This window comes from Equus asinus, chromosome 12 (genome assembly GCF_041296235.1).
Source record: "Equus asinus isolate D_3611 breed Donkey chromosome 12, EquAss-T2T_v2, whole genome shotgun sequence".
NCBI classification, from domain to species: domain Eukaryota; kingdom Metazoa; phylum Chordata; class Mammalia; order Perissodactyla; family Equidae; genus Equus; species Equus asinus.
Genome location: NC_091801.1, coordinates 85,639,884 through 85,652,332, shown reverse-complemented (window position 1 = coordinate 85,652,332; position 12,449 = coordinate 85,639,884). Strand labels below are relative to the sequence as shown.

The following is a 12,449-nucleotide window of genomic DNA, read 5'->3' as shown; positions in this document are numbered from 1 at the left end:
CGAATCAACAAATGTGGAAGGAATTAGTCGAATTAGAAAACACCATTTGGTGACTATCACAGTAAGAATGAATGCCCAAAGAAATATAGGCAGGAACTAAGCCAGTGGACAGCAGGGATGGGAACGAACACTGACCTAATTCAAGGTACAAGGAAGTCAAGTGGCAAAAGTTAACAGGACAAACGGAAGTCATGTGCCACCCCAGAGATACCAGAGAACACAATTCTGTGCTATTGCTGCCCAAACGCACCAACTTAATCTAACTACGAGTGATCAGACAAACCCAAACTGAGGGACCTTCTAGGAGAGGGGTCACAAGATTTTTCTTTACAAGGTTAGACAGCAAACACTTTAGGCTTTATGGGCCAGGCGGTCTCCACTGCCCTTACAGTGGAAGCAGCCACAGGCTCATGTAAGCGGATGGGCGTGGCTGTGGTTCCAAGAAAGCTTCATTTATTAAACAGGCAGCAGCCATGTCTGGCTATAGTTTGCTGACCTCTTTTGTGCAGTATTACTGGCCTATAAGCCTCCAAATGTGTCAAGGTCATTGTGTAGTGAAGAATTACCTTCACCTGAGGAGAGGTCTGGCCTTTGCCCCAGCTCTTGGCAGATGGCCTCTCAATCTGTGGCATTTTCAGTGACAGCAGTTTTGTGATCCATGATGGGCCCTGACTGTCTGTGCTAACACGGCGCTCTGACAGCCAGAAAGACCACTCGTGTGATTAGAGTTTTGGGGCTCTGAGCCAAGTGGTATCAGCCAAACCAGGGAGGATGGGGGACTGGAGACAGTTCAATTATGAAGCTGATGACTCAGTCATTTGTGCCCACGTAATGAAACCCCAACAGAAACTCTGGACACCGAAGCTTGGGGGGCTAATCCAAATGGACTGTCACATCGACGACAGGAGGGTAAGGAGAATGAGGACGTGGAAAGTCTGAGTTTGGGATCCTCCCGGAACGCACCCTGCACATCTCTTCCTTTGGCTGGTGCCCTTTTGCTATAACAGCACCGTAATCGCAAGCATAGCACTTCCTGAGTTCTGTGAGTCGTCCTGGGGAACTATCAAAAACTGAAGGAGTCTGTGGGGACCCCCTAATTTGTAGTGAGTGGTTTGAAGTGACACAGCCTGCTGGGCCCCCAGAACTTGCAGCTGTTGTCAGAAGTCCTAGGCAGATGTGGGGGTCTGGGAGACCAGGCCCGGACCTCAAGTTTAGCTATGAGAGTCGGGGGGCACTGGGGAACTGCTCCAGACTGGAGGAGGTTAGACGTGAACCCTGGATCAGATCCTTGTATTAAAAAGGTTGTTGCTGGGGCACCTGGTTACACACAAATGGGGTCTGAGGGTTACAGGGACATAATGGATGGTTCTTGATTACGGTTATGGAGGAGAATGTCCTTGCTTAGGAAATACACTCAAGATTTCAGGGATAATGGAGCACGTTGACAACTTATTTGCAAATGTTTCAAGAAGAAAAAAGTTCCTTTGTATTATTCTTGCAACTTTTCTGAACATTTGAAATTGTCAAAAAAAAAAAAAAAAAAGGCAAAGCCCACAGAGATTTAAAAAATTAAAATTAAATAAGGACAAAGGAAGCCAGGGCCCTGATGCAAACCTTCCGCCACCCCATCTCTGAGTGCCTGGGCACACAGGACGTGTTCTGATCTCCGCTCTCGTGCAACAGAACAAGCCGCCAGCTCCGCATGGTGAGCTGGTCCTGACTTACTCCCCACTGTGCTCCTTCCTGGGCCCCCATTACCCAGGACATGCTGTGTGGCCCTGCGGTCACCCTGTACCCAGCCAGGGATGCTCCATCAGGCTTGTCCGTCCTGGCAACTGTTAGGACTTCGAGCTGACAAGAACGTGCAGACTGTTGGGAGAACAGTAGTTCTAGCTCCTTTCCCTCCAATCCCAGCTCAGCCTCTTAAAGCAAGCTGTGAAAATTAACTTTCCCAGGAGGGAAGCAGAGAAGGCAGGCATGCCAAGCCTGCTGCTGGGGTATCTAACACGGGAAACAGCAGAAAGTGAGACAAGCCAAGACTTGTCAAGTGTGCATTTCACAACCAGGTTGCATAGGCACAGTCCCCACAAGTCTTGCACAGTCCTACACAGTGGAGGGTCACGGAAAAGACAGAGCCGACTCCAGGCTCTGCCCTCATCCACCTCAGGGGTATGGAGACTGGACAACCTTGCAGGACACAGAGGCCACTGCCCAGAACCTGCCCCGAGGGCAACCAGGAGTTCCAGGCAAGCCCATCAACTGAACACCCTGGGAGCCAGAGCAGGGGCGCCACTGCCACCAGTGAGCTGAGAAGTCATGTGCTTGTTTCGTCCACAAGGCAGGAAGGGGTCAAGCATTCAGTCACCTGCCCACCTAGGGCCGCCACTGGTGTAAATCTTAATGAAGCTTCTGGTTGAGAGTCTGAAGGCCTTTGCAGGCCTAACCCTTCCTTTGAGAAACTGACCTAGGCCAAGAGGGAGCAGGTGCCCGGAGCCAGTGGAGTGGGGCACCCACCCCCGCAGCCTCCTTAACTGAGGTCTCATGTATGTGCACTTCCCAGCCCAACAGTGGGTCTGGGTAAATTGAGGCTTCATCAATGCCAAGAGCTGGTTCTCAGAACTTTGTGGCTGTAGGAGTTCCTGGGTCTGACCAGAGCAGGGATGCCGACCCACGCTGCTCCAAGAGGAAGATCACCCCTGCCCCCCAGAATCCTGCACTGGGAGACAAAGGAGTATGAAAAGCGCCTTTAGTTTAAGGCAGCCTTGATGTTAATATGCAGACATCACCCACCCCTAGTCCAGCCCACTGGAAGGGAAGGTGAGATGGCAGCCCTTCCCTCTGAGCCCTAAACCTCTCTGTCTGGATGCCAACCCTCCTTGCGGGGCAAGAGGGAAGATGAGGAGGAGGAGGCAGCTGCTTGTCTGCCCACCAGCAGAAGTCTGAGGTGGGGGAGGTACTGGCTCACCTCCCCTGCCCTTCACAGGTCAAGGCAGATGTCAAGGGTCTGTGGAGGCTATGGCCAGTATGGACGGCTCTTCTGCACTATGCCCGTGTGGACCCTGCGATGCTCGGCTGCCCCACCAGGCAGCACAAGGATGCCTGGAAGGTAGCTTGAAAGTTCCCAGCAAAACCCTGCAGCCCCTCCCAGGCCCCTCGAGGCCCCATGTGTCTGAGAGACAGGACTCAGCAGGGGAGAAAGCCACGCCACACCACCCGGACCCTCCTACCTGCTGAAGCGCCCGACACCGTCTACCACGAGCCGCATCCGCCTCTTCTCCTGCGGCTCTGCCATGAAGTAGCGGACTCCCAGGAGCAGGGGCACCCCCACCGCCGTGGCAGAAAGCGCCTTCTTCCACAGGGGCTGGGGTCTCAAGGACCTGGTGGAGACAGTTGTACAGCCCAGGTTAGTTCCCATCTGCGCCCCCCACCTGGCCTGGGTTCTGCAGGATTTGCTCCCTTGAGCTTGCACAGCACTCACGGCCAAAGCCTGGCCAACCCCACGGACGCTGCAGCTGCGTCAGGAGCCTCTGCAGGTGACATCAGTTCCAGGCACATGTGTGGTCAGCATAGTGCTCTCTGACCACCGTGTCCAAGTCGCCTTGCCTGAGCCCCACAGACACCCCAGACACCAGACTCCAAGGGGCCAGTGGATGCAGAAACTGGCTCCTCAGCTACATGGGAAGCAGCTCAAGGACAGGGCTGGGATCCTCATGGGACCAGGGCCACCTATACTATACAGGGTTACAACCACCGTCCACCTCGCTGACGGCCCAACTGGACTACAAGTGTCAAGAGAGCAGAGCCCGGGTAAGACATAGATAACACACACTGAATAAGGTGAGAGCTCAAGACAAGGAGTCCAGTAGGAGCCCCACACATGCTGAACCCAGTGGGAGCTGAATCCAGCAGGCGCCCCAGCATCCAGTCACATGTCTGCGCCCTGGTCGGCAAGCAGTGAGGGAGCACCTGGGCGACTCCCGGCCCGCGGCTCTTCCAGGCCTGAGCCTTGCTCCAGCCGCCTCCCACCTCACTACCGCCCCATCCTGCCCACTGCCTGCAGGCCTTGGGCCCTCCTCCCTGCGTTGCTTGCTGCTCCTACCCCGTTTTGGCCCCACCTGCAGCAGTCCCACCCTCCTGCACTCTGAACCCATCACTGTCTTCTTGGGAGTGCACGGCTCCAGCTGCCATCTGCTCACGATGGTGCTGTCAGGGGGTCCCGCCCCTGAAACTCCAGTCCCAGGTCAGAACCCTGGCGGTCGTGGATCCCAGCGCACCGCACTGAGGAGCGAACGCATCCTGTCTTGAGGGTGGGGGTTCAGAGAAGGTCCAGCCTGGGGCCTCAGAGCAGAGGTCATCCATGCCTGCCTGCTGAGAAGCACACGCCCGGAAGGGTGCCTGTGGCTGTGGAGAACTCACCACCTTGCAGGCGAGACCCAGAGGTTTCTCCTGAAGAAGGCAGCAGGGGACGGCCAGGGCTTCAGCCCGCTCTGCAGCAGAGCAGAGTGGAAGTGGCAAAGTTGTGACTGCAAAGTGAGCAAACAGCAGGGGTCAGACGAGGCAAGAACACACCTTCTGCTCCCCGGCATCCACAAAGGCATGCATCTGAGGGGCAAGCTGCACCTCTCGCCACCCTCCGCCCAAATACGTCATCAAAGAATGTCAGTGCTTCCCGCAGCCCATGCGTGGGGCCAGGCCCACAGGTCTGACTCAGCAATGCAAGACAATTCCACCTGTTGAGAGCAAGGTTGAGGTCAAAGTGTCACATAAGAGAAGGCTACACACAGTTTGCACCAGGAGCTTCTGCCTCAGACACACCTCAACAGGCCATTAGAACTACCCTGCCTTTGAATGTCCCCTTGGTCCCTGCCCCTGCCACTCTACTGGGACCCTATCCTTTACTATTTCCTGCTGCTGAGACCACTGCCCAGCAGCCTCGGAAAGGCATTCTGTGTTTCCAAAGAGAATGTCAGAATGCTTAATCACACATTCAGAAAGAAGATGTCAGACGCTAAGGTGGAAGAACGGGTGCAGGAAAGACACCCCTCGTGCAGGCGGTTGTTCTCAAAGCAAATGAAGGCACAGCAACTTCCACACACTAAGACCCTAGAGGTGGAGCCCGGGAAAGCTTCTGCCTGGAGACGCGGGGGGAAGGCCGAGCGGACGACGTGCCACAGCCAGCAGGACCTGAGAAGCAAAGTACCAGGGTGACTCCGCACAGTGTGCTGCCCTATCTTAGCAACCAGGGCAATGTCACAGCTCTCCCGAGCAAACTGGCAACCTCGGTCTCCCAATCCTATTTGAATTATGAGGTCTTACGAGCTCCTCAAGCACAAATTCCCCAACCATAAATGCTTAGTTTTTAGAGAAAAAAGATTGTGCCTAGTAAGTCATAACCCGCGGCACTGATGTTAACGTTATTCTTGTGAACACCGGGTCAAATAAGGACCTGACTTTCCAATCACTTTCTGGCCAAAGTGTGCAGCCCTGAATTTCAAGGACTCCAAAACAACGCAAAAGTCAGAGGAAAAGGTCCATGACCTATTGTCCCAAGAGGAGAACAAGGGCTGACAGTAAACCTCTGCTCAGCAAGGCCACACACAGCGAGTGCAGATCCTCAAGGAAAACCATCCAGAGGCAAGAGAGGCAGCCACAGGCAGACAGGAGGTGAGGGCCAGCAGCAGGCAGAGACCCAGGGGTCCACAGCTCCAGCCTCCTGTGCAAGAGGAGCCACCCACCCTGCTGCCCTTCTGGTCCACACACCTGACCTGGCCACAGTAGAAGAAGAGGCCGGTGAACAGGCACCTGTGACCACAGGTGGTGGACAGTGGCTCAGAACATTAGTCAGCGCCTGCAGGATGGCTCGTTCCAGGCCGAGATCCCAACTACCTCCCACCTTACATCACACAAGGGTTTGTGACAACAAGCAGCTGTGCCAGGAGGGCTCAGCCCTGCCTGCCCCTCCCCCAGAGGTAACTCTGCCCAAGCTCTGTCCAGACCCTGCCTGTTCTCTGCGAGGAGGTCTCCAGACTCTGCCCTGCACTCCTCACCCAATTCCACATCTCCTACCATACACGCCCAGCAAGCAACCCTGCCTGCGAGGACCAGGGGCTGGTGGTTTCTGTGTGTCACCAGGGACCACATATAGAGGCAGACAGAGCCACAGGGCCACCAGGACAGCACGGGGCTTGAGGGAGGGAGGGATCCTGCGAGCTGGCAGCAAGCAGGACTTCCACGTGGACGCTGGGGAGGGTCTTCTAGGCAGAGGGCATGGCATCAGTGAAGGCCTGAAACCAGGAGAGCACAGGGCGTTTCTGAGTAGAAGGAGCCAGGCCTGTGTGGCTGGAAACATAATGTGTGCTCAGGAAGGGGAGTGGTGGCTGCCCCAAAGGAAAAGGTGGGCAGCAAAGTGAGCTGCAGCCAGCCGGGGCCCCAGAGGTTCCCGCAGGGAGGGGTGATGTGTTGTGGAGGTCACCCGGGGGAAGGGGGGGCAAGTGTCCACTCAGAGGGGGCTGGAGCCCTGGGCAGAGCCATGGCCCAGAGAGGGTGGCTGGGTGACAGAGTTAAGCGGATGCAGGGCAAGCGTGAGGAGCTGAGCAAGATGACCAAGGCTGGCACCTGAGAGCCAGGAGTGCCTCGAGGCCGTCTACACCAGCTGCCTGCTCCTCTGGCCAGTGAGGATTCTGTTGTGACTCTGATCTGGGCAAGACCACAAGCCCACTGAATCAGAACCGACAACAGCTGCCAGCTGCCAGCCACCGGTGCTCAACATTCCTTATCAGTGACCCTGAGAACACTCCAACAAGCAGATCCCGAGTGCGGGACATTCTCCAAACAATGGCCTGGCCCCTTCAAGAAGAAGTCAATAGGACCCATGAGTTGGGAACTACTGGTGCTGGGCATAGTCATTTATCAATTCTCTCTACTTCTGTAAATATTTGCAATTTTTCATAACAAGAAGTTAACAAGTTATGGGGGAAAAAAAGTAGGAGGACTGTTGTAGATTAGGAGGCTAGACAGACCAACGCCAAGTGCAAAGCACGAACCTTGACCAGACCCCAATCTGAAAGGAAGCATTTACAACACACACTTCTGGGACAACAGACAGGTCTGAATATGGATAGCACACGTTAGGGAGTCACTGTTAGTATTTTAGGCACCATAAATTTACCATGACTACACAAGAGAATGTCCTTGTTTAGGGGATGCGTGTTGAAGTGTTTACAGATTATGTGTCAAAATGTCTGTAATTTACTTTCAAATGGTCCAATGACAACAAAATATATACCTTCAAATAGAAACAGAAACAAGCAGGGCAAGATATTAATAATGGATAGATCTAGGCAGTGGGTATCTGGATTATTAAATATCTGATACCACTCTGTCAACTTGTCCTTGTATTTAAAGGTTTTCATAATCAGAGGTGGCAAGCATCTGCTACGCTACTCAAAGACACAACTAGGGGCCGGCCCCGTGGCCGAGTGGTTAAGTTCGCGCACTCTGCTGCAGGCAGCCCAGTGTTTCGTTGGTTCGAATCCTGGGCGCGGACATGGCACTGCTCATCCAACCAGGCTGAGGCAGCGTCCCACATGCCACAACTAGAAGGACCCACAACTTGGAATATACAACTATGTACCAGGGGGCTTTGGGGAGAAAAAGGAAAAAAAATAAAATCTTAAAAAAAAAAAAAAAGACACAACCAGAAAGGTGGCATTTCAGAGATGAGGCAGCGAGGGCAGGGCAGGGGCCTCATCTGGAGCGGTTCTGTGCCAGGACATCTGGTTCTGTCTAGAGACACTCTCAGTTGTCACAGCTTGGGGGAAGGGGTGCTCCTGGCATCGAGTGGACGGAGGCGAGGGACGCTGCTCAACATGTCAGTGCCCAGGACAACCCCACCCCAGAGACTCAGGTAGAGCAGCAGCTGAGAAAGCGGGGCAGACTCTGGACCCCGACTTCTCGGGCTGGAACTGGAATCTGGGCTCCAGCACTTACCAGCCACGCAGCATGGGTCAGTTATCTCCCTCTCTGGGCCTCAGTTTCCCTGTCTATAAATCAGGTACTGCTGCACTGTTAAAGTCCGGAGCAGGTGAACTGACATTTGCAAAGCCATTGGCGCGGTGCCCGCCCACACAAGCACTGTGGAGTGTGTGCAGAGGTGCATGCTGGGGTCACCCTGGGGTCAAGGAGCCGCTAGTCTCCCCCAGGCCCTCCTCCTCCTCACTGTGCCAAGCCGTCTGCTGGTCCCCAATGCCCTTACCCTCCTCCCAACAACTTGTCCCCTACTTTCAGCAGCGTTGAAAGGGCAGCAAAGTAGGGTTTGCTGCAAAGTTGCAACGGGGCTCACTGACTCAGAAGCTGCACCACTGCAGGGAACAAGGAACAAGGCCAAGGCTGACAGACAATAATTATTTTGTATCGTTAGCATCCAGAAGGAAAGGAAAGATCCACGACTTAGGAGTAGAGTACAGGGCCTCACGATTCAGAGGCTGTGCGCGCCAACGCTGAAGCGAGGGCTGGCAGGGAACATAACATGCTCGGGCCCAAGCGCAGCTGCCCCAAGACTACGGGCTGAACCAGCCTCTCACGACTCCCCGGATGCCCATGAGGGCTGAGCAGGAGGGAGCCACACGTGTGCTCTGGGTGTGTCTGACTTAGAGACGGCAGAAGACTGCGAATGAGGAGGGCGCCCCTGAGAGAGGGCTCGCCACCTGGAGAAGGCCCATGGTCCCTTAGGGAGACCCGGAGGGGTGCACAGTGAGGATGCACCCCCAAAGGAGAGGTGTATGCAGCCCAGCCCCGGCCAGGCACCAAACAGTCAGTGGCCCCTGAGGTTTTCTGGTGGCCCCAGTGTAACGGCACAGAACGTACAGATGGTGCATAACGCAAAGCACCCTTGCGCTGATGGGGTGCCGCGGAGCAAGGCAGAACCCCCCCGAGTGCAGAGCCCCCGCTGGACAGGCCTGGGCTGCATGTCCCCCCACCCCTCACCCTGTACCTGGCTGCTGCCCTTCTCCGACACCTTTCGTCTGCAAACAGGAGGTAACAGTGTCCACCTTGCAAGGCTGGAAAGGTGAGAGGTGGTGGAAATACAGGACCTCCCCCAGGGCCCACACATGACAGGTACTCAACAAAAGGTGGGCACTACCTACAGCGGGGACTGCCACACTTACTTTCTCACATGATCCACAGCTAAAACTCCTGGCAAAGCTGGGAGTGGAACCCGAGTCTAACTGCTTCCGCGGTTGAGACTGAATTGAAACAAACAGTGGCTAAGCACAGAACATTCCCAAACTGGCGTGCAGTGAAATCCCTCAACGTGGAGGGTCTGACAGCCACAGAGCAGAGCACATTGTCCCCGAGAGCCATTGATAAGCAAGGGTTTCATGAGAAAAAGTCAAGTTATCTAACAACTGTAAACATCATCTTCATGTCAAAACATACCGTTCTTTTACAGAGGAGAATGCTAAATCTCAAATTATTTTACACTAAAGCATGAGAACCTGGCTGCGCCCCCAGCCTCCTGACAACTGTCCACCACTGTCAGGAGTTCTGCTGGGGAAGCTGAGGACCAGAGTCCACAGCCTCTGGGCACCTGGTCAACACAGTGCCAAGTACTCTTGTGTACAGAGGCTCAGAGTGGGTGAGGCCAGAGAAGTAACAGCTGGCTCCTGACTACAGTCCCTAGTAAGAGTTTTCTGCTGTTTTCTTAGGAACCGCCATTGCAGTCGGAGCTCCAGCTGCATCTCATTCCCCGACTCATCTCCCAGCGCTGAATCCTCACTCACGCTCCCTGGCAAAGATCTCTCCGGTAGATCCTGGACACCCCAAGCAGAGCCAGGCCCAGGCTTGTTCTCCAGGCTGCTGTCCTGTCTGGGATGCCCTTCGCCCCAACCCGATTCACACCACTCCTGTCTCGCCACACTCCTGCACCTTGTATATACCTCTCTAAACGTCCTTGTCCCACAGGCGTGTGACTGCTAGTTTACGGTCTGTCTCCCCACCAGACTGAGCAAGGCCCTCCTCTCAATCACCTCTGTACTTCTAGGATCCAGCACGGTGCTTTGCTAGGTGAGGTAGAAACTTCATGAACGCTTGCTGAATTGAGACAAATGGTGGCTAAGCACAGAAAAACCAGGACCCCACATGGCCCAAGTGAAAGTGCAAGCTGAGCAAGGGGCAAAGGCTACAGTCAGGCAAGAGATGGCAGCAGCCTGGCTCGGGACAGGACTCCAAGGAGGAGGCCCCAGAACCCCGATCAGGGCCCACAGGGCCGTTCAAGTGCCTGGTTCCTTCCAGTCTGGGATGTTCAGTGCTCCCCAAACTACGCCCATCACACAGGAGACATCCCCAAAGCCCAAAGAGGTCACATGGCTATAAATGTGAGGCAGAGTCTGCAGCCAGACCTTCCAGGAAATAGTCCAGGGCAATTTCCACCACATCACATATAACCCAAGCCACACCCAAGGCTTCAGCACCAGAGCATGCTGGGAAACAGGTACAGAGGGAAGCCGGTCCCCAGGATATTCTCCCGCACACCAGTGCCTTCGCGCCAGGGTGACCACACACCCTGGCTTGCCTGGGACCGTCCTGGTCTACACTTGTTGTCCCAGCACTCCTCTCACTCCCAAAGCCTTCCAGTCTGGACAAGATGAGACGCGCCTCCCCTAGCGCGGCCTCTCAGGCTTTCTCAGTGTGTGCAGTCTGTCTGCAGACACAGAGCATTCATCTGCAACTCAGCTAACAACCTATAAAGTAGCAAACAAGAGCTCCGAGTAACACTCAAACAGATATTACAATGCTCACAAAATCTGTGTGCACTTTAAGACAGAACCATGAGTGCACGTGCTCACGTTTTAGGGACAAGCTGAGTTGTGTGTTTTTCTAACACCCTGTGGATTAGAGACAGATTAGAAGGGAGACAAAAAGTCACTGTGCATGGACCAGCCACGCAAAGCAGTAAGAAGCAACTGCTGAGTCTCATGACGAGACCTGAAACAGAAAAAGTACAAAGAGGTGACAAGAACCTGGGCAGTTTAATGACAGGGCCAGCAGCCCCATGCACCTCAGCAGGAAAGGAGACCAAGGCACAGAAATGTTCTCATGGTTAGCAAGCGGCAGACTGGGAATCGGGCCCAGGAGCGGTGGTCTGGGGACCATGACTAGGGCGCCCTGCCCCTTTCTGTCCCAAGGGCCTGTGACCCTCTCAACACCAGCCAGGACTCAGAAGTCTACCTGGCCCACTCCACTGACTAGTTATGAGCAGCTCCTAATCAGGGGCTAAAACCTGCCTGTCCACTCCCCAAGCTCTCTGGAGGATGAAGTGACCTCAGTATTCGAAGAAGCTTTATAAACCGTAAAGTGCTGTACTAACGGCCAACCCGGTGTCTCTCTGCCTGACTCTTAGACTAACCCAGCTTCACCGTCTCAGCTCAGAGAACGCCCCTGTGCAATGGAGCTGCTCCCTGATAACCACGAGAGTTCGTGGAAATTCGTCTGTACTGTTAATATCTGGATCCACGAGAGGCTTACTAGGAAAACACGAACTCTGCAGAAGACTCCAAGCTGAAAATGCTGATGAACCCCCCACCAGCCTCTCTAGCTCGAAACCTATGAGGAAAGGGCTAGATTCTTGCGGAGCGAGTGGGTAGGATCTGGGCCCCTGATGAGGACACCTGGTTTGGAAGGTGCCCATGCTAACTGCAGAGATGCCGCAAAACGGGAGGCCCGACCGGCACACATCACGGGAAAGGCCGCTGCACTCTCAGGATCCAAAGCAGGAGGCGCTGGGAGGGCAGCGAGGGCCAGGCAGAAGTCGAGGGGGGCCTGACAGAGAGGGGCTTCTCGAGACCTGGGGGGCGCGGCCTCCGAGCGGGGCAGCCCACAGAGACGGCCGCGCCTCCACCCCCCAAAGCCCTCTGCTCAAAGGCGGGGGCCAGGCGGCGGCTCCGGGCGGTCGGAGGCGGGCCGGTGACCAGGCTAAGGGCCCTCGGGGGAGCAGGTGAAGGGACAGGCGGGGAGGGCCTCCAGCCCGGGTGCCGGCCGTCCGGAGCGCGGGTCTGCGGCAGACGGGCCGGGAGAGGGCGAAGGGGGTCCGTGGCCTGGGGAGCCGGCCCTGGGCAGGGCAGGGGCGGGCGCTCCGAGAGGCCGGCTCGGGGGTAAGGCTCCCACCACGCGAACCCGCTTCCGAGGAGGAGCGGGCTCCCGGGCGCTGGCGGCAGGCCCGCCGCACCCGCACAGGCCGGGGTATCGGAGAGCTGCCCCGACTCCCCCGCGAGCCTGCGGGGGCCGGGCCAGGGGGCGCGGAGCCGCGCGGGCGGGGGCTCACCGGTCGCCACATCCTCCAGCAGCGCTCCGCTCCCGCAGGGCGCCCAGCCGCGTCCCGCAGCCCAGCAGTCCCTGCGGGAAGAGGCGCAGTGCGCACGCGCGCACGCCCCGGCGGCGGTGGGCGGGGC

General features: G+C 55.9%; 1 protein-coding gene across 2 annotated transcripts in view; it reads right to left on the bottom strand.

The window, feature by feature from the left end:
* Positions 1-12,449, bottom strand: part of ADCK5 (aarF domain containing kinase 5) — a 17,214-nt gene extending 4,765 nt beyond the window's left edge. Inside the window, exons 1-3 of one of the 2 annotated variants that reach the window (XM_014858124.3) lie at positions 12,323-12,449; positions 4,417-4,523; positions 3,228-3,377 (exon numbers count right to left, since the gene is read on the bottom strand). In XM_014858124.3, coding sequence (XP_014713610.1) covers positions 3,228-3,377; positions 4,417-4,523; positions 12,323-12,334 — 269 coding nt within the window. In that variant the 5' untranslated portion in view covers positions 12,335-12,449. The remainder of the gene's footprint in view (positions 1-3,227; positions 3,378-4,416; positions 4,524-12,322) is intronic. The other variant, XM_044780903.2, reaches the window with a different exon arrangement.